Below are 26547 nucleotides of genomic sequence, written 5' to 3'. Positions count from 1 at the left end.
TTGTTTTTTTTTCAATAATTCTTTAATTACCAACAACTTGTGATAGGAATCACTTACAATTTCCAAAACGTTTTGCTTTAAGAGGACTCACAAAAAAAGAAGTACATTCACTTTGTTCACAATTTAAATCTTTTATAAACATCAATGACGACCTGCTTGAACATTTAGGTTACCAGTTCTTGCCATCTAAATATTTTAACAATTTATCTAATTTTATTTGTTTTGATACATCATTATGACTAATAATCGCAAAAACTATTCAGGTGAGTTTTTGAAAAGTGTACAACATTTCGTTGTACAAGTTACGAAATGGCCAAACAGTGACATCGTGGTTGCTGGCAATATGCAGTGAAATGAATGTACATTGTTTCAATGTCGATTGACTAGACTGCTAACTTCTAACTGGCGATCATTGAATAGTTATCGTCAGGATCGACCAAGATGTAAGAAACGGAAACTTGTTGAAATACTTCGTGCTGAGAATTCTATATTGTATCAAAAATCTAATACTGAATAAAGCTAATAATAATAACAATATGTATATATACATTTTCCTTGTTTCAGATTAACAATGGTGCTTTAAAATCCGGGAATACATTTCGTTTATCAACATTATCATCAATATGTTTTACAGCTGAAGATTTTCTTACACCAGAAGCATTAAAAGCTATACGTAGTGATATAATTAATTTAGCATTTGTTGTTAAAGTAGCACCTAATCAAGGTGTATTAATTCGATTGCCTATTGTAAAAAATTTCACTACTTATCATTATTTTCATAAAAATAATAAAGATAATAATCAACAATTGAATATGGATTATTTTACAAATGAGAAAATTCATGTAGATAATAATGAAGTAACATTTGTTGAACAACAAGAATTAATGGAGAAATCACAAATTGGTGTAATTCTATTATCTGATTTAGAAACAGGTGAAGTATGTTATTTAAATCAACGTCATGATCGTTCAACTGATTTAATGGGTATTAAACAAATTGGACGTGTTGATTTTCCAACAGTTTATATGACATTTGAAATACAAGTAAGTTACTGTTTTCATTTTTATTCATAATAATAATAATAATAATAATACGAACTCCTACAAATAATCAGAATGGGGATTTGTGGAAATTGTAGTAATTTTAGTAGTTGAATTCATGAGTCAGTCTGAGCTAGAGAACCTAGAAGCACTGGACGACCGTTTTGTCTCAGTATGGGACTCCTCGACAGTGCGCATCTACGATCCTTCACGCGAGATTCGAACCCAGTATCTTTGGTCTTAATCAGGAACGTTTAACCTAAAGACCACTGAACCAGTACCCAACGGTGTTAATGTTTAATTTCAACCAATCCACTGAGTTCAGTACTTTATTTGAAATGGGATCGCTCCTAATGGGTAATAGGTGCTAAGTTCCAGTTTCAGTTTGAACATCAACACTATACTGCACATCTTTCCAGTTGATAAATCTCAAATGGCATAAAAACTTGCGTCATGAATCTCACCACTAGCTACACTTTAAAAATGATACATATTACATATTATTTATTTCTGTTACGCTATGTTACCTATATTTACTCTGATCATGAATATTACAAGTTTATTTAATGTATAACGATTTTGTCTTATTTTACAAACATTCCTAAATTCAAGAGGAAGAATGTATTTGAAGTCCAATGTTTCGTCTAGCAATCTTGTTCAAACTTTTTCAAGAAAATATAATCAAACATCAAAATTATCGAATATAAATAGGTAAATTGTTCTCTGGTTTACTGTATACTCAATACGTTATTCATTCAATGTCAATAATGTTTAAAGTAGGTAATTGCTTTAGTGTGTAAGAGACTTGTCATATGAAACTAAACGTGTTATGATGACATTATATTCTTTTGAACAAACAATACTTTAAGATCATAACTAGTAAGAGTCAAGGATACACAAGGATGAACAACAAAATTGTGTTTATGAAATCATATGTAGTGATTGTAATCCTATATATGAAGGTGAAACATCACAACAACTGAGTGTGAGAGTGAAAGAACATAAACTGTGCTTGAAGCACATTTCTAAATCCTCAGTTGATGTAGGAAAACTTGAGAACTAATCGGCGATAGCATTACACTCTATAGAATCGGATCATACAGTTGATTTCAACGGCACAAGAATCCTTCAAAAAGGTTTTAATTCTTACAAAGAAAGACTAACATATGGGCAAACCTAAAGAGTATTAATAGGAGAGATGGAATACAATTAGCTGTCGCATGGCAACTAATAATTAATAAGTAAACCTGAACTACTTATTCCATTTTATCAATCTCTTAATATCTGAATAATAGCAATGACATTCTGAAATTCTAATCAGTTGTCTTATCTGAATATGTTAAATGATTAACTGGAACAATTAAAATAACACAAAACATTCATTTACAAATACATTCTTCTTCTTTAAATTCAATCCGTTATTTTGTTTATTTATTTTCATTTTATGCATGCTGTGATATATTTGACTCGTATCATGCATAAAAATTGTATGTTTTCTTAAAAATCCACCCACCAGAGATAATATATAGTGAATGAAATTTCTTCTTTCATCACTTACGTATATACACAATTTGTTATCTTAACACTTTTCATTTCATACCACAAGTCTCTTACACACTAAAGCAATTACCTACTTTAAACATTATTGACATTGAATGAATAACGTATTGAGTATACAGTAAACCAGAGAACAATTTACCTATTTATATTCGATAATTTTGATGTTTGATTATATTTTCTTGAAAAAGTTTGAACAAGATTGCCAGACGAAACATTGTATTTATTTCAAATTTATTAGCTGATATTTTACAAATATATTCTTATCAGAAGGGGTTTTGTGGAGATTTTAAAAATTTCACTGGTTGAAATCATGAGTCTGACTGACTTCAAGAGATACTCCTGGAGTTCTACTGAGAAGCCGTTACCTGTGGAGTTCAACCAGGTCGGTTGTGAGATGTCAACTCATTGAAGACAATAGTGTACGGTGGCTCAACTTCGTGGATTGGTTGAAGTTGGACATTAACACCGTTGGATGCCAGCTCAGTGGTCTATTTGGTTAAGCGCCTGGAGCGAAACTGACAGGTTCTGGGTTCGAGTCTCGCCGGGGTCGGGATCGTGGATGCGCGCTGCTGAGGAGTCCCATACTGGGACGAAACGGCCGTCCAGTGCTTCCAAGTTTTCCATGGTAGTCTAGCTTCAATTGACTCATGATTTCATTCAGTGAAATATATTCTTCCTCTTTAATGTTCCACATCATCTTGGCACCGGAATACTGTGAAACTATTCGATCAAATTTAGACGAACGTTCTTATATATTCCTAAATTCAAATGATAGAATTTTCAAAACTATGTAGTTTGCTTTAAATATATCGACTTTTCGGATTGATAACTATAGAACCTGAAGAGAATTTATTGAGAAGAATATTTTTCATTTAAATATTAATGTATTACTACTAAGATTGATTACTGATCAGTAAGATTTTATATTTTACAATGAACAATTCATTGTTTGATCCTTGAATGTGAATTCACTCATCTGGCTTGACGAAAAGTCAGATCTTGCCTGGTCAACTATATTGAAGATGATGCCATTTAATTTGTTAGTAATATAAATAGATTTTCTAGTTATTATTATTGATTAACTGAACATGTAAAATAAACATTTTTATTGTGACTTTTTGGTGGCCCGATATCTGAATCCAGTTAGATCGTATGATGATTATTATCGAAATATACATGCCGCCAAACCTCGTACATAATTATCAACTTAATTCGCGTTAGATAATAACGGAATAAAATAAGTCAAATACGTGAATGAATTCTGAATACGTATATTTTATGCACTCAGATAGACAATCAGAGAAACAAAATGAAGGAAGCGAAGTGAAACGAAGTAACTCTCAGAGGAGAAGTCAAGTGAACCAACACGTCCTGATCAAGTGTCACTCAACGTTTATATTCAGGCAAAAATAAGTTACAGACACGTAATGAATAAGGCCAGCAATTAACACACATACGATCACATAAAAACAGTCAAGATTTTACTTGAGAAGAATGAATAAATTAGTCTCTCCAGAAGCTAGAATAGCCTATGTGTGCTTGATATAGGTGCCAGCCACTACAGTTTATGTGATTTCATACCAATCTGTTATTTACTGAATTGAAATGTCTAGTTTTAAATTGAAGAAGAACTCAAAAACGTTTACTATGCAAGAAACTACAGAGTGGAGGTAAACCGACCCTTATTAAATCCAATTCTTAGAATAATCAGAATTCATGTATATAACAGCAATGAATCCCTCAAGGGTATATATTATAAAACCTTATAATAAGCTTCAATAAAGGTGTACAAATTTTTTTAAATTTTTTTCTTCCATCGTTCTATTTAAACTTTGCTATCTTTTCTGTTTTTTTTTACCTGCTTCATAAAGCCTCCTATCCCTATTATACTTGTTGAAAGAATGGATCCAAATGTTGTACTACGAGTACGTGAAACAGCTTCATATGTTCCATTAACATCATTACACTTAAATTATGGCATGGAATGGAATATACCATCTCATAATTTTGAACAATATAATCAATCAATGTTCAATAATCTTGGATCGGAAAATATTGTTTACACTATAGTTCAAACACCAAGATTAAGACAATTAGAAGACATAATAAAAATGGATAAAAATGCATATATTGGAACACATGATGCTGGTCGTTTAGTTAGTTTATCATCGATTACATCTAGTACACATGTTGGTGATATGAAATTACAAGCTGGTTTAGCAATAAATCTTCGTGAAGCTCAAGTACCATGTGTTACACAATTTACACAAAGACAAATTGATGAAAATGACATTGTTTATGTGCCACCAACTCAAGATATTGGATATACAGTAAGTAAAAATAATGCAATTATATATATATATATATATATATATATATATATATATATATATATATAAAGCAATTTTAATTTCACGGTTTAAGCAAAGACAGAGAGTGTATACACCGACGCCATTGTGATCGATTCGGAGCCATGTCACAGAGTCTTTCATATTAGAACTAAAGTCTTCAATAATGTATGTTTCTGAAAAACGAATATATTCAAATTTTCTTTTATATATACAAGATGTAGTTTAAATACTTCTGGAGATACTCTTTCATCAAGAAACAATGCTATCTGAAGAAATCTTTAAATTCATAAATTATTGGATAAATATTTTATTTTTCACTAATGGTAACGACCTGATGCCCTTGAGATCGCACATCAGGGCTCACTGTCAAAGTATAATATTTAGGATTTTTCAACTTTAATTAATCATGTATTATGAAATGGCCATCATTCAAAATTCATCCATTGTGAAATATTATTCATTCTCAAGTTGACTGGTTCGTGTTAAACAAAATTATTCTAAAAATTCCTTGAAGTAATAAACCGATCTAAGTTAGACAACCATTGAAAACCTGAAAGTACTGGGTGTTCATTTCTCTCCGGTATTAGACTCCTCAGTAGTGCGCACACATGACCCCCGTACGTGGTGATCAAACCCAGGATTTTCGGTTTCCAATGTTGGTTCGACTTAGATTGATTTATAATTTCAATGAAATTCAACAATTTTCACAACCTCTTATTGGCAATTTGAAATTTAATTCAGAAATTGTATTATTTATTTGTTTTTCTAAGGATCAAGACTTAATAGTACGTTATAGTGTTTCTGGTCCCAGTGGCTATGAATTAAATAATCGTGAAATGCGAATACAACTTGTAGCTGAAGATAATCAAATACCAGAAGTTAAGGTGAGCTATTCAATCATCAATTCATTCTTCAATCATATAAACTTTCTATTTTAAATTAAAATATGCGAGAAATTTGAAAGTAACATTCTTTAAATTAATCTGATTTTGTGTTGAATCATTCAATTAATGTTCCACTTTTGATACTTCCCACGAGCGAAATGGATTTTAATCTCACTAAACTTTATACTAATCAACTCAATTCCTGTGACATTATATTCACTTGTAATATTAGATTATATGTTACAATGTAATATGAACACTGATAGCAAGGTAAACGGGTTAACAAGTTTTTGGAGTCGAAAATTATGGAAGTAATCTCTATACACAAACATATATCCAATTGTTATAAGCAACGATGGATGGTGACTAGCAGTAGAATACAGAACGCTCGTTTCGTCCCATTTAAGACTCGTCAACTGGACATCCCTGCATCCGAGAGTTGACGGGGAAGATACAAGTAAACAATACCAAGTGAATTTAAAATTCATCCCATCGCACATACTAGTGGATATCAGGACTCAGTAGCTAATAAGATAACGCGATGGCGTTTGAAGCGAACGGTACCGGGTTTAAGTCCTGTATCGAACATTGACCCTGAGATGTAGGTACATCCAACTGACGAGTCCCAAGTAGGACAAAACGCTCATCCTGAATTCCACTGCTAGCCACCATTCATTTTTGCTTATAAAGCTTGTGACTCAATGCAATATCGAGACAGTCCGCATAGGATGCACATATGCCAACAAGAGACTGATCGATTGCAGTCTTAAACAACAATGGGAAGATACAAGCAAACAATATCAAATGAATTTATATATCCAGTTGTTTTAACTTTCTATAACTCATGACTACCAATCATCCTTCAGTCAGCTAACCATAAGTAATGGATTAATGACTATTTTCAACACGGTGATCAGGACTATTTCTTCTTAATTATTAAGTTTTGCGTAGATGAATATTACTAAGAAACACTTATTGTGCAGAGTAAGAAAAGAATGTCATGCAATTCACCGTTGCTTGAAATATTGTGTAAATTACTGGCTAACAGTTAAACATTCATTTTCAAAGTACTATTTTAATTGATATACCTAAGAAATAACGCATGATTCACTTTATTTCTAGTAAGTGTTCTTTTTAGCAAGGTTCTTACCTAAGGGATGAAGTTGCTAATCCCATGCCCAACCCTCCTCATTTATCCAGACTTGAGACTGGCAGTAATATTAAAAGTGCTCCAGACAGAGTATGTACGCAACTATCAGAAGTAAACTGTAAATATTCTACGAATACAAACATTATACACACTCATAAGGATAAAATTTAATGTAAATTTAGTATCATTCATTAAGTCATTTTGCATTCTCAACATCGGGCAAATGAACTGTTCAAAATAGTACTGCAAACTGTTTCGTTTAAATGAATAAAATAAAATATCTTTTAAACTAATTTTCATGCTGCTTGATACCCGTTATCAAGAAGTATCGTCATTTGTGGTATAACTGGAAGGACTTCGTGTGTGATCTGAAACTTTGTTCATAAGTAGTGACTAGCACGAAACCTATGTCTAATGTTTCCTGAATATTACCCCAGATTACCTTACATGATCATTCATTATAATAAAAGTTGGATACATGAAATATTAGACTCCGATTTGGTAGTTTAAAATTATCGTACTCTTCACAATACAAAACTGTCTTCAGTGTAGGTCTCACATAAGTTGTTTTAGGTGCTTACCGATAATAAGGTCCTCAAGAAGATGAAACACCTATCTCATGCTTTCAGGTTTTCAATGGATTTTTTTATTCCTCAATAATGAACAATCAGATTGCCACCACTATGAAGTTATGGAGGTTGTTGAATTCAGTTCAAATCATGAATTCATTTATTTTAAACAACGACTAAAACCAAGGAGCACTGGTAGGTCATTTCATCTTAATATGGAACTCCTTAACAGTATACACACACCCGGGACGCGCAATCAGAACCTTCGTTCTCTTACGCAAACACTTATCCTGTAGACCACTGGACTAGTACTCAGTGGTGCAAGAGTTCAAATTCAAGCAATCCACAATATTACATGACCATTTGCCATGGTCTTCAGTGGCTATCTTCCTTAAAACTTACAACTTACATTCTTGCAGTGGAAATGTAAACACTGAGTTATCAGATTAAAACCCACTGATAAGAATTAAATATTTCCAATCATTCACTGAATATAATCTTGTATTACCTTTTAATATTCAATAATATTTCAAATAACCCGGTGAGACTATGATTTATAGACAAACCAATCAGATTTAAGATAACGCGTCTTGGATTTTGGATGGAAATTCATTCATCCATTTTACCAAATACAGTTTTGACATTATAGCTGATGTCGATTCGTGATGAAAAAAACCCTAAATCTAATTTCTAACTTAAATCATCAACTGTAAATCATATTTCTAATTCCTCAAACAGGTTTATAACCCTCATTTGATTCTAGTTATTAGGTGAACACTCCCAAGGTCAGTCTAGTATCGCTCAAATGTCATCCATAAATTATAGTCTCATCAATAATTAATTAGTTACTACACAATTCATTTTCAGTATGAATAGCACATTTATCTAATAAATATTTCAATGAAATTTGTATTAGAGTGAATTAGAAAGTAAGTTTTGTTTTAGATACGTTACTTTAATGAATACATGAGAAGAAGAAGAAGAAGAAGAAGAAGAAGAAGATGATGATGATGATGATGATGATGATGATGATGATGATGATGATGATGATGATGATGATGATGATGATGATGATGATGATGATGATGATGATGATGATGATGATGATGATGATGATGATGATGATGATGATGATGATGATGATGATGATGATGATGATGATGATGATGATGATGATGATGATGATGATGATGATGATGATGATGATGATGATGATGATGATGATGATGATGATGATGATGATGATGATGATGATGATGATGATGATGATGATGATGATGATGATGATGATGATGATGATGATGATGATGATGATGATGATGATGATGATGATGATGATGATGATGATGATGATGATGATGATGATGATGATGATGATGATGATGATGATGATGATGATGATGATGATGATGATGATGATGATGATGATGATGATGATGATGATGATGATGATGATGATGATGATGATGATGATGATGATGATGATGATGATGATGATGATGATGATGATGATGATGATGATGATGATGATATGATGATGATGATGATGATGATGATGATGATGATGATGATGATGATGATGATGATGATGTGTGTGATGATGATGATGATGATGATGATGATGATGATGATGATGATGATGATGATGATGATGATGATGATGATGATGATGATGATGATGATGATGATGATGATGATGATGATGATGATGATGATGATGATGATGATGATGATGATGATTTGGATGATGATGATGATGATGATGATGATGGATGATGATGGATGATGAACTATTAGAATTCAATACAATGAAAACTTTACATACTGACTTTTGAAACATACTATCGTCTTTAAACAACATAAAAATCTATACATATTCAATGATCAATTATTTAATACTATATCATTCATTCATTCATTCACTGAATTTTATTGACTTTTTTTCTCTCTTTATATTAGATCATTTCCCCATTAAAATTACATCGTGATGGTGAATTATTGATTGATTCAAATGTTCTATCAGTTATTGATTTAGATACACCAGAAGAAAAATTATTCATTCAATTTGAACGTTTACCAAAATATGGTAAAATTTTATTAAATTTAATTCAATCTACTCAATATAATCAACGAAGTAAACATTCAAATATGACACAATATTCAACAATTAATAAAGCTCAAAATATATCATTTAGTTCATTTAAAAAGAGAAAATTAATGTATGTTTTCAAAGATTTTTTTCTGTTTTTTTCTCGATTCTCAATCAATATTTTTGTTGCCAAGTAATCAATGAAAAGTTGCATGAGTATAATGACTAATACATAATCATTGTTTGTTCATGTTCTCTTTGTCTTCGATCGTCTTAAGCTTCTATTATCAAACATTTCACTTTCGATTGATGATACATACTACTTATATCTATCGATATTTTCATAAAAAGCTTGGACTAGATTGTCGAACGATACGTTGAATTTACTTCAAATTCATTAGTTGAGATTTTACAAATAGATTCTATCTTCTTTAATGTATTAATTGCTTGTTGGCACTGATTTGAATGTTTAAGGTTGAGATCTTTGAATGAATTAGAATCTATGATGAATATTAACAAATATGTTGTACGATCACAGATTGCTATCATTTATTTTCACAGTCCTACCCATAAATATATCATTCTAGTATTAGTGAAGATTAAGGATTACACATTGAGTAATTAATCGCTTCACATAGGCTCTTCAATGATGATTTACAACTCTTCTAAAATATAACATTATTCAAGTTTTTTTTATTTTTATAATGTACTGCAAATACTAGCTGGAGTTATAAGATTAACAAAATCGATAATATTATGCATTAGTTTAGCCGATCACTGAAAATCTTAAAAAATACATGTATGTAGTGGTCTTTATAAACATTAGTCTAGAAAATCTCACTTTACAGCACTAACATACTGGCCACAATTTCAATAAGTTAGGCTAAAAGATCTAAGAAATTTTGTTTACTGAGTTTTCCAGCTAGTTGAAATAAGCGTTGAAATTCTATTGTGGTGTGTGTAACTGATATCGACGGATATAAGTAGTATGTATCTTCAATAGAAAGTGAAATGTCTGGCGGAGTAAGGTTAAGAAGATCGAAGAAAAGAAAACAAGAACAGAGAATGGTTGGTGTGAAAACGAAAGAACAATGAAGTCTGAAACAACTGAATAACATTTACTTTATGGTCCTCAGATTTTACTAAAAGATTCTGTAAATTTGTGTTTAAATGCATTTAGTTGTCCCCCCCCCACCCTGTGTTCCCATTCACTACACTATCTTACCTACAAAGACTAATCACTTCATGATAGTAGTTTGTATAGCTTATATTCACCTTTGAAGTCTTGATTTCACCATTTTCATTCTTCAATATTTAATCAAAAAAAAAGAAAAAAACATGATGACTATCCTAAAACAAGTTGTTTTTACTTCACTGCGTTTTCTAACTAACTAACTATTTGACTGACATTGACATCAGAGAAAAAAAGTCACATTTTCAACATATCAGTATGTGATATACCATCAATTTATCTCTAAAACTATTTACATCATATTTACATCTTTCTATTTATAAAGTTTTAAGGATTCATATAATAATATTATGATTTTAATATGTCAGTCAACTTAAATTGAATTAAAACTACCGCGGAAATGTTCAGTATACAATATATTATAAACATCTCTACCTTGTAATAATCATATCACTTATGTTGCCAAGTGTTTTCCTGATATAAATTTCAAGCGTTACGGAATTTCGGCTACAATAATAATAATAGTAATAATAATAATAATGGTAAGATCAATGATAATAACAGCAATAGTAATGATTGTGTAATAACAACTGGCTCTGTTTATGTATCATAACTGTAAGGTCAGATTAGATTATCCGACAAATAAATCAATTTATTTATTTATTTACTGATTATTAAGTTTATTTATTTACATAACTACTGAGAAAATAATTCACATGTACTGTCACCATACTAGCCATTTGTAAATATACACACAAGTGTATTGTTAACATTATAAAACGCTTAATGAAATGATTTCTGTTTTATAGACAGATTTTCTATTAAATAGATGAATTAGAGATAATATTGGCATGCAGGATGTAGGTCTTCTCTTATCTGCGACTCGTCAACTGAATTTACCTGTATTCCAGTGTTGATATTTAAATGGAGACTCAAACTCAGTATCCGTAACTTCAAACAGTAATAAGATATCTACTGAGTTAGTGGTTCTAGACAGACGCTTACTTGTTCAACGGGTATAAGTGTTTCGAAAAAATCCGCGATGACATAGGAATTTCTAAGACATCATCTTTTACATAGATTACTGCAATTAGTTCTCTTCCCGATTTTAAAATACTAATATAAATAAACTAGACTATTAGATTTGATTAAACAAATAATTCTAATTGATTAAAATTAAATAGAATGAAAAATGTTACGTTGTCAAAGATGGTCGACAGGAAACTCAGGAAGAGGACAAAGTCAGTTAGTTCTGGAACGAGAATTTCCTGTAAACTATCTTCAACCACATAATATAGAAATATAGCCCATACAATTTTAAGTCACTTAGATTAGTTACGTATATTACAACTTGATTGACCAAATTTCAATAACCCTTCAATATAATATAGAAATCATACTGACTATCACTCAGCGATCAGTCGATTGTAGAATAAAAAATTCCTAACTCAAGAAATATCCATGACAATTTGTTACATAATGTGTTATGTTATACACTGATAACTAATCAGATTAAATTCCCACTGTAACATTGATTTACGGTTAATGTGTATTTTGTCCTGCTTCTTTTTTTGTTGTCTCACCATAAAACAATCATCAAGTTATCAACAATCTGGTGAGAATGTTAAACAAGATGATTTCATTCTAACAATAACCGATGGTATTCAAACATCAACACCATTAGAAGTACCAATAGAAATTAAACCAAGAATATTACAAGGCAATAAATGGCATCAATTGGTCAACAATACAATATTAGTGAAAGAGAATTCAAGTGTAACACTTACACCATCAGTTTTCCCAATGGACACAACTGATATGAATGCTTCGCCAACTGATATTTCAGCTATTTCCACTGCACCACAATACTTCGTTATTGTATTTCCAACAAAAGGCAATTTATTAATAGATCACAAAAATAAAGTGTCACAATTTACATATAAAGATATTTTAGAAAATCGTTTAAGTTATCGTCATGGTCCAGCTGAAATAGGTGTTAAAAGTGTTTATGATTTTGCAAGAATATGGGATTTCAATGCTGGTGAAACATTCAGTTTAAATTTCACAATAATGCCAGTGAACAGTCAACCACCAGTATTAAGAAGTGAGACGTTATTACAGGTTAGTTTTCTTGGTATATATATACCGATTTTCGTTTTTCGAAACACTTTATAAGCTACTTATTTGGCTCATTTTATAGTAGTATATATAAGCAGCCTGAAAAAAATGTTAAAGATATTACAATCATTTCATATCATGATGAAATATTGTTTTATTTTCACGATAAATGACTGAAACTAAACAAGTATAACTATTTCAAAGATTTATCTCAGTCGAAGTGACTAACCAGTACATGCAACTTTAACATACAGGCAAATTATTTCGACGAGCTATTAATCATGATTAATTATTTTGAAAATTTGATTTGTCTGAAAGATGTATTCAGTTATAAACTTATATCAATTGGTCATCTCCAGTGAATGTCATATAGAATTGGTCAGTTGTGCTTTTGCTATTTTTTTCAAGTATTACTTTTAATTTGACAGTTGGTCAAACAAAATACAACTACTTAATGGCGCCAAATACATTTTATCAAGCGTCTGACTTTAACATTAGTTTATCGTCATATATATTCTCAATAAGATGATGGTCGAATGTAACTATTTGACACTCGTCACCACCATCTTATCTTAACAAAGTGCATGCGCAATGTCGAGTCATCTAGACTAATGGCTACATGAGAACTTAGTCGATAGAATTCGATCTACACAAAGAAGAACCTAACATACATGACATTGATCATCACCTAGTGATCAATCAATTATGAATATATTCTCAGTTAATAACTTCTACACTTTGAGATGGGATATTTTTATGAACATTCTTACTAAAACATTTTAAAACTCACATCATTTCTATTTGTAGAGAACAAAAACACAAGTGGGGATAATCGAATATATATTTGAACACAAACTCACAGAACGTCTTACTAAAATCTAAAAGCCATACAGTAAATAGTCAATTTGCAAAATATCAATTAATTGTTTCAAATTTCACTGTTTCTTTTGCAAATATCAGTCCATTGTCTCAGATTTCATTGTTCCTTCATTTCCCGTTTCTGTTTTTTCCTTAATCTTTTATTAAAATACATTCTACTTTTAATCATTGTTATATACTACTTATATAGATATATAAGTAGCTCAAACTACATAGTGAAAAATACACAATACTTTGTTATTGTATTTCTAAAATCTCCAAAAACCCCTTCTGATAATAATCATCTGCTCACTAGTGACTGATTTCAAGAGATACTCCTGGAGTTCTACTGAGAAGCTGTTACCTGTGGAGTTCAACCAGGTCGGTTGTGAGATATCAGCTCACTGAAGACAATAGTGTACGGTGGCTCAACTTCGTGGATTGGTTGAAGTTAGACATTAACGCTAATGGATGTCAGCTCAGTGGTCTATTTGGTTAAGCGCCTGGCGCGAGAATGATAGATCTTGGGTTCGAATCTCGCCGGGGTCGGGATCGTGGATGCGCACTGCTGAGGAGTCCCGTACTAGGACGAAACGGCCGTCCAGTGCTTCCAAGTTTTCCATGGTGACCTAGCTTCAATTGACTCATGATTTCAATCTGTGAAAAGGCAATTTATCAATAGATCACAAAAATAAAATGTCACAATTTACATATAAAGATATTTTAGAAAATCGTTTAAGTTATCGTCATGGTCCAGCTGAAATAGGTGTTATTTTTCTTGAAAAAGCTTGAACCAGATTGCCAGGCGAAACGTTGGATTTACTTCAAATTTTTTCGCTGAGATTTTACAAATACATTCTTCCTCTTTAATGGTGAAAAGTGGTTTAAAAAAAACAAAATAAATTTATTATCAGAAGGGGTTTTGTGGTGATTTTAGTAATGTCAATAGTTGAAATCATGAGTTAATTATGAAGCTAGACCATCATGGAAAACCTGAAAACACTGGACGGTCATTTCATCTTATCGTGGTACTCCTCAGAAGTGTACTATTGAAATTACTAAAATCTTCACAACATCCCTTCTAATAATAATCATCTGCTCACTAGTGACTGACTTCAAGAAGCATTTCCTGAAGTTCTAGCAAGAAGCCATAACCAGTGGAGTTCAACCAGGTTTGTTGTGAGATATCATCTCACTGACTTACAGTGATGTACGGTGGCGCAATTTCATAGATTGGTTAAAGTTAAAAAATAAATTTATTATTATTTCATAATTTAAAGTTCATTTTATTTTAATAGGTTAAAGAAGGTGATAAAGTTGAAATTACTCCATATACATTATATGCTACTGATCCAGATACAAATGAATATGATATACAATTACATATAATACATCCACCAAAATGGGGTCATATTGAACTCATTAATAAAAAATCAATATCTAATCAACAATACAATCAATCAAATCATATCCAATTAATCAATAATCAATATAAACAAAATATATTAAATTTTAATATGAAAAATATACGTGATGGTTTAATTTATTATATTAATTCAATACATCAAAATGGACAAGAATCTATTGAAGATCTATTTAGTATTAAAGCATATGATGGTCATTATTATTCTATTAATATTATTGAAATTAAAATAGCTATACAACCAATAAATGATGAAATACCAAATGTACGTTTATTAAAATATTTTTCATGTATATTAAATACAAGAAAAGTATTAACCCCATATTTATTTCATGTGAATGATATGGATATACCAAGAGATATATTACAAATACGTTTTATTAAATTACCAATTTATGGTTATTTATTAATTTATTGGCAACATGGTGAAAAATATATAATAACACAATATAGTAATCCAATTACTGAATCTTATTTAGGTATGTTAAATTTAATTTATATACAAAATAGTTCATTAATTAATCAATCAATAATTAATCAATCATCTAATTCATCAATGATAATTATGGATCAATTTACTGTTGTTGTAACCGATGGTAAACATATTGTTGAAAAAGAAGCTTATGTATTAATTAGACCAATCAATCAATATCCACCAGAAATGTATATTGATAATAATAATAATAATGATGGAATTATATTAGATGGTCAAAAATGGACAAGATTAGATAGTAAACCTAATGGTCTTATTATAAATGATATTGATACATCAGAAGATGATTTAATTATAATAATATTAGAAAAACCAAAATATGGTATTATTCAACGTTTACCACGTATGTTATCAAAAGATGGTATAACAGATAATTTAGATTTAATTGAAGAAGCATGGGATATTGAAGAAATGAAAGCTGGTAATGATTTACAAGCATTAGCACAATTATCAATTGCAGGAAGTATTGGTGGACCGAAAACAATTAGAATTTTAGATCGTGGTGATCAATTTACAAAACGTCAAATGACTACTGGTCGAATTCAGTAAGTATTATGTTTTAAATTCTTTAATTTATTAATATATCATAAGTTGACATCATCAGTCAATTGAAGTTAGACCACTATGGAAAATCTGGAAGCACTGGACGGCCGTTTCGTCCTAGTATGGGGCTCCTCAGCAGTGCGCATCCACGACCCCGCACCCCGCGGGATTCGAACCCAGGACCTACTGGTTTCGCGCGCGAGCACTTAACCATTAGACCACTGAGCCGTCTGAGGAGTCCAACACAAGGACGAAACGGTCGTTCAGTGCTTCCATGTTTTCCATGGTGGTCTAGCTTCAATTGACTCATGGTGTCAACCTGTGAAATTTCTAAAAATCTCCACAAAACCCATTCTGATATTATTAATATATACCATTAATGTAACTAATATAACTAATTAAATTCACTTCATATTGTTTACTTGTATCTTCCCACTGTTATTTAGGACTGCAATTGACGAGTCTAATTTCGACATTTATGTATTCAGTGCGGATTGCCTCGATATAGCTTTAATTCACAAGTATTATAAACAAAGATGGATAGCGGTTAGCAGTGGAACCCAAGACGCGTGTTTCGTCCCATTTGGGACTCGTCAGCTGGATGTATCTGCATCCCCGAGTCAATGTTCACTCTGAGACTCGAACCCAGTACCGTTCACTTCAAACGCCATCGCTTTATCCACTTAGTTGCTGAGTCCTGATAGCAGCTACATCCAGCTGACGAGTCTCAAATAGGACGAAACGCGCATTTTGGATACCACTTCTAGCCACTAGCCATCTATGCTTAATGTAACTAATGTTAATTTTAAAAAAGAAAATTTCCTGACTAATTTCTAAGCTTAATAAACTTACAGCTCGTCACTTTTATTGTCAAGCTAAATGCTATAAACTGTAATTTTTTGTAAAAATGACAGTCTTTAATTCCACCAGTGAATTAAAACTTTTTATGGAGTAGACTACAAAAAATTCATAAACTTTAAACTGAATAAACATGACGACATAAATATAATCAATCAGATAGTTCAAAGAATAACAGATCAAGTGAAGTGATGATCCAGCAATAGTATGGAAATATGATTGCGAAAATCACAAACTAATTAACGTTAAAACAATATAAACCATCGAATGGCAATCCAGTAGTATAAATGTTAGGTGCTCGTAGCGATATCTGATAGTCCTGGGTTCGATTACCAGTGAGCTCGTGAATGAGCACTGTTGAGGAGTCTATGTTACACATAAAATGTAATTAGTTGTTCATTCAATGTAGACATGATTATTCACCCTATTAAAAGGGATTTGTAAGTTCCCTTGTACAAGAAAACATTGAGTTATATCATCTATTTTCTAATATCTTACCTTCCGTAATGAAACGATTTTAAATTAACATTCTGTAAACTGAAATGTAGTTTTGATATTAATATTTCCCATCTGAGATGACATTTTATGAATAATGAGAAACCATGATTAAATCATTTAATTTTGAAAGGTTCACTTTTTCTATAGCCTCTGCTACAGGCTAGATAGTAAAATTATCCCCACTTGTTACCTTCAAGGTGAGATAATATTTACATAGAACTGAAAATTGGGTAAGCCATCGATAGATCATCTATTCTGACTAATAAATACTAGAGACATTTATCTTTTAGAATATAAATTGCCATTTTCAAATATATTAGTTCTTATTTATTTCTTGATTAATCAAATCAATCCTCTCATTTGACGATTCATCCACTGAATTATGGTTATTTAGTCACTTTTCCTACATGAAACTAACTTTTGTCTGTATCTTTGGAGATAAATCTGTAGTAAACTCTGATCCTGATGATTTCGAATACTCATCAAATAATAGTATAACCAACCAGTAGATTTAATAATCGTTCACTATTATGAGATTTTCTCTTACAATCTCATCTCACTATGCTAATGGAGTATGGAAACATGAACCGATGTACACATTGTGCCAGGTTCTAAGTTGTTTGATTGGCTGAGTAATAACTAGAAAGATCAAAGAAATGATGTTTACACTCACTAATTGAAATAATTGATAAACGTTATCTTTTCTAAACTCTCACATTAGTAATTCTTAAAAATGACATCACTCCTCTATCATTTCATATTCTACCTATTTTATTTATACTTATAGTTACCTTTACACAGGTCCTTATCAAGAACAATATCTTACTGATTCATGTGTACTTCGTTTATCTGATGGACAATATTCAACTGATCCTATTACTTTACGTTTCCGTATACGTCGAGTGGATGGAACCAATGGGGGATTAAGTCATTCATCATTGCCTTACCTTCCTATTACTAATCTACAAACTTTACGTCCATTAGAATATCCAGAGATGAAAAGTACAATCACTGAAGAGAGTAAGTAAATATTTATTTTATTATATTCAATGAACTATTGGAATATACACTATAGAAAATGAAATCATATTATCATCAGAAAGTAAAAAATAATTACGTAATTACTGAAAGAATTCGTAAAAGTGAGTATTTATGGATACAATGAGTGTAAAAACAGTCAATTGTAGTGTTGTGCGAATGCCCGATTCTGCTACTGAAATAAAAGCTTCCTATACCAATCAGTTACTTGAGTGAGAAGGAAGCATTATTGTGAAAATTAAATCAACAGTGTACATAATAGCTTATTAACAAAATTATGCCACGTTATTAACCATTAGTGAGTGTATCCTTCTTTCCTTAGTAAGTGAAGTCAGATCTTTGCGAATAGCATGTGTTTATCATTTAACCTGTCTGGTTGGCCTAATGTATCATCAAGATAAATTTCCTATGATTGAAATCTATAGCTTACTAATGATGAAGAATAAACAGCGAAAAATTAAAATCGGATTGTTCATCGTCTCCTTTTTGAGTTTTCTCATTAGCTTCTGTGATGAAGTGAAAAATGTTGACGCAAAAGAACTAAAAAAGCAAGGTAGTCTTTCTAAAATCTTTTAGAAGTTAACTTACTAATAAAATATCCACACTCGTTGTTGACTTTTATACTGCCTCGTATGTTGCTTCATTACTGGCTTATAGACACAGCAATATGTCGATCCATTCCGGTGCTTTCCAGTTTTTTTATAACCAGGTAAACTTAACGTAAGCCACTTGAATATGCTACCAAAAATTATCCTACTTTATGGAAGTTTGTTGGTTAAATCCACTGAAATCAACATAATACATGTAAGTCCTAACATATTAAACCACTGTCATTATAACAAACGATTACAAACTATTGTTCGACGCTAAGTATTTGTTATGTTCTAATGTCTTCCGCTTTTCCTTAGAAAACTTGGTAAGAGACTATTGTTTTATCATTTCGCTGAAGAACTACTGACGTCTATGAGCTTCTGGATGATAATCTAACGATTTTCATATTTAACTTCTCTTCATGATTTTACTTAATGTTTTCATCATATGTAAAGACCATGTTGCAGATAAACTACTATGTTGAAATCAAATGAGTGATATTTCCTACATCCTGTTAATTAATTTGTATTGATAAGGTACCCTTTCAATACCACCTGTGAACGCATATCCTCAGTTATGAAGTGTTCTATCTCCTGAAAAAGTAGTTCTTATTGTAATCATTTAGTAACTTAACGTCACCCCGATCGAAGCTGCTACCTTGACGCGGTGGTCGGGCTTGCCTATCGTGATGACCCAACCGAGCTATATTGGCTGGAACATATGTTCCTGTAGGTTCTACCATGCCAGGCAGGTCGATTGGTGAACGGTAAGACTAAAAGCAGCAACTCAAGGTCTGAGGGCGAAGTCGTACTGCTGACTGTAGAGGGGTGTGACAGCAGTAAGGTGTTTCCTTCGGACAACCAGCATGACAGCGATGCTGCCTTCCCACAAGGAGGGGTGGGGTTAGAAAAGGTCGACCCTAAAAATGTCACACCTCACCTTACCTCACGGATTTCCGTCTCCGGCGGTAAGGCCCTTTGAAGAACGGAGCTAACACGTCAAAAACCTTCCACAAAAAGGCCGTGCGCGACCGGCCTCAAGCAGTTGTCCCTTGTGCTCTGCGGTCACGCTTCCAAGTCGTTAAGACCAACACTAATCCAATTTCCTTTTCAGGTTCCTCAAGAAATACCCTTCCACGGTGTGGGCAGCCGGGAAGTGACATCAGCCCTCATACCCGTAACAGCACACGAGACCAAGTTGGTCATATTCAAATCCTTCCTACACCTCCTAATGCCTCTCTTATCTCCATGACTAACCCTCCTCACGTCTCTTTATCATCTCGCACCGCTAGGGCAAACGATCCGAGTACGTGGAACGCTATTCCTGGTCTCCTGAAACCACGCTTTAAACTACACGTAGGAGCTTTTAACGTACGAACACTGTGCCAAATAGGACAGCAGGCTTCCTTAGCTAAAACTTTAGAATCTCGCGCCATCGATGTGTGCTGCGTCTCCGAAACGCGCATACAGGATCCGAGTAGCGTCATTCATTTGACCTCACCATGCCAAAATAAAGAACCGACTCGATTTACGCTTCGTGTATCTGGAAGCCCTGATTCTGCTTCCCGTGGCCTCGCCGGCGTAGGTATAGCATTGAGTCCTAGGGCAGAACTAGCTCTCTTAGAATGGATCCCAGTAGACAGTCGTTTGTGCGCTGTCCGACTGAACGGAACAGTAAGAATCCGGAAAGATAGGGACACTCGTCGTTGCCTCTTCGTCGTTTCTGCCTATTCTCCCACTGACTGCAGCTCAGATGATGTAAAAGATGAGTTTTACAGAAAGCTTTCGGACCTTCTCCTAAAAGCTAGGCGTTCGGATGTAGTAATAGTGGCCGGTGACTTTAATGCTCAAGTAGGTAAACTTAGCGATAGGGAAAGACACCTAGGTGGATCTTATGGTGTCGTGGCTCAAAGAACAGATAATGGCGACCGTCTGTTGCAGCTATGCTCAGATAACCGCCTGTTCCTTGCAAATACTAACTTTAAACATAAGGAAAAACATCTTTTAACATGGCGACCCCGAATTCGTCCCAACGTTGGACCCAAATAGATCACATCGCTATCAGCCATCGATGGAGGGGCTCGATAGAAGACTGTCGCTCATTCTGAAGCACATGCCTAGATTCAGATCATGCTCTAGTGCGAGCGCGCATTTGCTTGCGTCTTACTGGACGTAGGAAAGACGCTGCAAGTAAACCTCTTAGGGGCCTACTTAATGATAGTCAAGCTAAGAGTATATTTCAGGAACAACTAGGAATAGAGTTAGGCAGCCATGTATGTGATGCCCACCCCGATGCAGCATGGAATGATATCCGAAAAGCTGTGGAAACAGCAGTGATATCTGCTAGTAAGGTAAACCAGAAGGTTAGGGAGCAACACTGGATCTCAGCAGCATCTATCGCACTGATAGATGCTCGGAAACTCATTCCACCCGGCTCTGAACATAATGAAGAGCGGAGTCAGCTTAAGTGCAAGCTGACAAGAAGTCTACGCAATGATCGCGAACAGTGGTGGGTAGCGAAAGCAAGAGAGATGGAAAAGGCAGCGGCAATAGGTAATAGCAGACAATTGTTCAGACTCGTTAAGGAAACCGGAATTAGGAACCCGACCGTTAGCGAAACAATCTCAGAAAAAGATGGACATATTATTCATTCTCAATCCAGGAGATTGGATAGATGGGCAGAACACTTTAGGGATCAGTTCAACTGGCCTTCAGCCACACTTCGGTTTCCCACGATCTCTAGTCAACCTGAATGGCAAGTTAATGTAGGTCCTCCGTCCCTTTACGAAGTTGAAAAAGCCATAGGAAATCTGAAACGAGGGAGAGCAGCAGGCCCTGACAGGTTTACTCCTGAGATTTTTAAGGATGGTGGTCCAGTATTAGCAATGAGATTAACTGAGGTCTTAGGTAGAATTTGGGAACTGGACGTAATCCCATCTGACTGGTCTCAATCACTGATTGTGCCAGTCTATAAGAAAGGACAAAAGTCCTCTTGTGACAATCACAGAGGAATCAGTTTGACTAATATAGTGTCTAAGATATTAGCTTCAATAATACTTCGACGCCTAATCAAAGCTCGTGAAGAGCAGATTAGAGGAAACCAGGCCGGTTTTCGACCTGGACGTGGTTGTATAGATCAGATATTCACACTACGTCAGGTTCTAGAACACAGACACACATTCAGACGCCCCACAATGGTAGTATTTCTCGACCTTAAGGCGGCATTCGACTCTGTTGATCGTGAAGTTCTATGGCAGTGTTTGTCACTGAAAGGAGTACCAAAGAAGTACATTAACCTTATAAAGGCTCTCTACTCGAACACAACCGGTAGAGTGAGAGCTTATGGCGAACTGTCATCAGAATTGATTACCTCAAGTGGTGTTCGTCAAGGCTGTCCACTCTCCCCATTCTTGTTCAACTTTGTGGTCGACGTACTTTTAGAAATAACACTCTCCTCATCTAAATTTCCAGGGGTTGAACTTCTACCGGGAGGTTCACTTGTTGACTTAGAATATGCAGATGACATAGTTTTATTTGGTGAAGACGCTGACAAAATGCAGAGTCTTCTGACCACTCTAAGCAACAATGCAAGCATGTTCGGGATGCGATTCTCTCCCTCGAAATGCAAAATGTTGCTTCAGGATTGGGTTACATCGACACCCGAACTAGTGATAGGGAGTGAGGTAGTTGAGTGTGTCGACCGCTTCACTTATCTTGGAAGTCTCATCAGCCCTTGTGGTTTAGTGTGTGACGAAATCTCAGCACGGATACAGAAGGCTCGACTAGCTTTTGCTAACTTGCGTCATTTATGGCGTAGGCGAGATATCCGTCTATCAACCAAAGGACGGGTTTACTGCGCAGCAGTTCGTTCCGTCCTACTTTATGGCAGTGAAACATGGCCGGTAAGAGTAGAGGATATTCGTAGGTTACTAGTATTTGATCATAGGTGTCTTCGAAATATTGCTCGTATATCGTGGGACCATCGAGTAAGTAATGCAGTTGTTAGGAAACGGGTACTAGGTAAGGATGGCAAATAAATTGATGAAGTAGTGAAACTTCATCAGTTGAGATGGTTGGGACACGTGTTACGTATGCCCAACGGCCGACTGCCTCGACGTGCTATGTTCAGTGGTATAGGAGTAGGTTGGAAGAAAGCTAGGGGCGGCCAAACCAAAACATGGCACAAGTCCATGAAGTCACTGACAAGTGGACTGAGTCATGTTGGTAGGTGTAGACTACCTGGTTGGGGACCGCGAGATGATAGCAACCGATGGTTAGAGACCCTGAATGACATGGCTCAAAATCGTTTGCAATGGCGCAGGTGCATCCACTCTCTGTGTTCTCCCAAATTCTAATCTTCTGAATCCTTCATGTCCCTTTTTTCCTCTTTCCAAATTTATTTCACTGGATTATACTCTTTAAATAACATTTCCAAACCCTAATCTTCCCGATTACTGCTTATACTCTTGCTACCTCTACCACCGCGGGATTTGAGTCGACAACTGCATCTCTGTGCTAATGTGGTGTGGCAACTCGAACTGATGTACATATGTACGAAGTTCTACGTTGTTACTGACTGACTGACTGAACTTAACGTCACTCCCAATTGAATTATGTTGAGCAATTTTCAGTTAATATTGTAGATCTAAACCAAAGACAAGCTCTAATAGTGACCAACTTCCTTTATAACACCCGAAAACAAACCTGGAAATCTATTTCAAGTTCCGTATCACGGACAGGTTTTTGAAATGAATGATCGTCATACGAAATTGCGAAGTGATTGAAATTAGAAATGTAAACCATTGAATTCCAACTTAGTCGTCTAAAAGTCAAATGCTCGTCAAGAAACCCTAAATTTATGTGTTCAATTAAAGGTTTAATCTTGGGTGCGCAATACTGTAAGTTTCAGACTTCGACGAAACAACTATTCAATCCTTGCTGGTTTTCAACTATTGTCTAACCAAAAATCAGTCTGTAATTCGCAAGTTTGGGTTCAACATTCTCCACAACATCTTATCAAAATAATTTTTACTCTCGGTCTCAAATCTGACAAGCAATTAGGCTTATCTGATAACACATTTGTATAAACTAGCTTCGTAGGATCAAGAAAATCAAATTAAATTTGAAAGAACAAGCTCATATAGCGGAGAGTATTTTTTCATCATTTCATTTTAGTTACTTATAAGTAATTCAACTTTATATTCTAAAATCTTTCCGTTTCATTACAGATGACAAAGAAGGGAATCAAATGCATCAAAATGATGCTTCAGACACTATATTAGATTCGTTTAACACTGTTATACTAATGGCTACAATCAACAGATTCACATTTATCCAATATAAAGACATTCAACCGGACAAATTGAATCATAATCAAATCGAAATAACATTTCATTTAAATGACAATAGTTCATTGTTTCCATGTGGCTTAATATCACATATATCAAATCCATTAAAAAATATTATAAAATTCACTAAGAATGAAGTACAAAATCATCAAATTGTTTTTTATGCTATAAATTGTGAAAATTATTTAAATAAACAATTTCAAATCGATTTTCAATTAATCAATTCATACGGTGATTATTTAAGTCAAAAATCAATAATAATATCAATACAAAAAAATAATCATCATTTATTACCTGAATTAGAACAATTTTCTGATTTATTAATTTTACCATATACAGATACATTAATTAAAACTAATCATTTATCTATTAAAGATAAAGATACTAATCCTAATTATTTAATTTATATTATATTAAAATATAATGAACAATATAAACAATATGGTCAATTCATTAATAATAATAATAATGAAACAATTCAATGTTTTACACAATCACAAATTAATTCAAATCAAATATTATTTAGTTCATATTCAATGAAAAATCAATCATTTTCAATTGATTTATTGATATTTGATGCTGGTGATATTGGACAAATTATTGATTTTAATCAATTATGTAATAATATATTATTAGAATATCATTTAATAAATAAAACAAATAATCAAGAACATTTTCATCCATTTATTGAAAGAATGAATTATATTATAAAACAGAATAATACAAAAATGATTCAATCAAATGAACCGCTTAAATTTAACATACGATATAAACAATTGAAACATTTAAATGATAATAATCATTTATTAATTAATAATGCTCCAAAACCTGACACCTTAGAAACTATTCTTCCAGGTTATGTAGGATTTTATTTAAGTAGTGAAAATATTTATACATTAAATCCATGGTTACAATTTAAATTATTGAATAATGAAAAAATGAATTGTGAATTATTTAATAAAATTGAAAATAAATCAATTCATGATTATTTTTATCAAAATGATTTAAATCGACGTAAATTAGTAGTTATTTTATTAAAAGATAAAAAAGGATTTAAAAAATCAAGGAAAAAGTCATCATTGTCATCATCATCATCATCATCATCTTTATCAAACGATACAGTTTGTGAGATTCAATATGAAATTCAGAATGTAAATCAATCAATTGAACGAAAAATATATAGGTAAGTTTGTCTGTTCTATATTTTTGATTACATTACTATTTAATAGGTTATTAATAAAGAAAGCGTTGGGTTTGAAGCGGTTACGAGTTCACTTAATCTGTGAACAGAACAAAGACTCGGTGAACAAAGATCAATAAGCTAGCTATTCGATGCTTCCTAGCCCCGTTAACTAGAGGAAGAAATCCAAGCTTGAAATGGGGAAGCATAATTCACAAAAGCTAGAAGCACGAACAATAACAACAGACACAAATCAAAACGTATATATACAGCAAAAAACTGTCCTTGGGGAGAATTACAAAATAGCATACTAAGAGACACAACAGCATTTAAGATTCTCCCAAGTGGGAAATACGACATGAAGATGACAAGAGCGCTTTTGGCGCGAAAATAAAGAAATTCAAATTTTCTAAATAAAATTACAAAATTAGGTCCTTTTCCACGTGAGTTCTGGGGATCTAACGTCTCCAACAGAAGGATACCTTAAAATTATGGTTATAGTATTCTGTATAGATTTTGAGAAAAAGATTGAAGAGGAAAAAATATATATATAGTCGTCCTATGAGAAGTTATAAAAAAACCTATGCCACTCAATTCATTTTACTTGCTTGAGTCTAAAAAAAAAGCATTTCCTACTTATCATTTAAGTAGAGATGATAGTAGCTAGCAGTGGAATTCAGAATGCGTATTTCGTTTTATTTAAAACTCGTCAGCTAGATGTACCTGCATCTCAGAGTTGATGTTCACTTCGATTCAAATAGTCA

At 33.1% G+C, this 26547-nt stretch overlaps 1 protein-coding gene across 1 annotated transcript in view; it reads left to right on the top strand.

The window, feature by feature from the left end:
- The window catches only part of MS3_00000605 (uncharacterized protein), a 78072-nt gene that overhangs the window by 38431 nt on the left and 13094 nt on the right, over positions 1-26547 (top strand). Inside the window, exons 8-15 of the mRNA XM_051208307.1 lie at positions 565-1044; positions 4473-4931; positions 5723-5836; positions 9515-9774; positions 12438-12957; positions 15111-16273; positions 18415-18647; positions 24484-25786. Coding sequence (XP_051065527.1) covers positions 565-1044; positions 4473-4931; positions 5723-5836; positions 9515-9774; positions 12438-12957; positions 15111-16273; positions 18415-18647; positions 24484-25786 — 4532 coding nt within the window. The remainder of the gene's footprint in view (positions 1-564; positions 1045-4472; positions 4932-5722; positions 5837-9514; positions 9775-12437; positions 12958-15110; positions 16274-18414; positions 18648-24483; positions 25787-26547) is intronic.

This window comes from Schistosoma haematobium, chromosome 6, assembly GCF_000699445.3.
Source record: "Schistosoma haematobium chromosome 6, whole genome shotgun sequence".
Taxonomy (NCBI): domain Eukaryota; kingdom Metazoa; phylum Platyhelminthes; class Trematoda; order Strigeidida; family Schistosomatidae; genus Schistosoma; species Schistosoma haematobium.
This window is presented reverse-complemented; position numbering and strand designations above follow the sequence as displayed.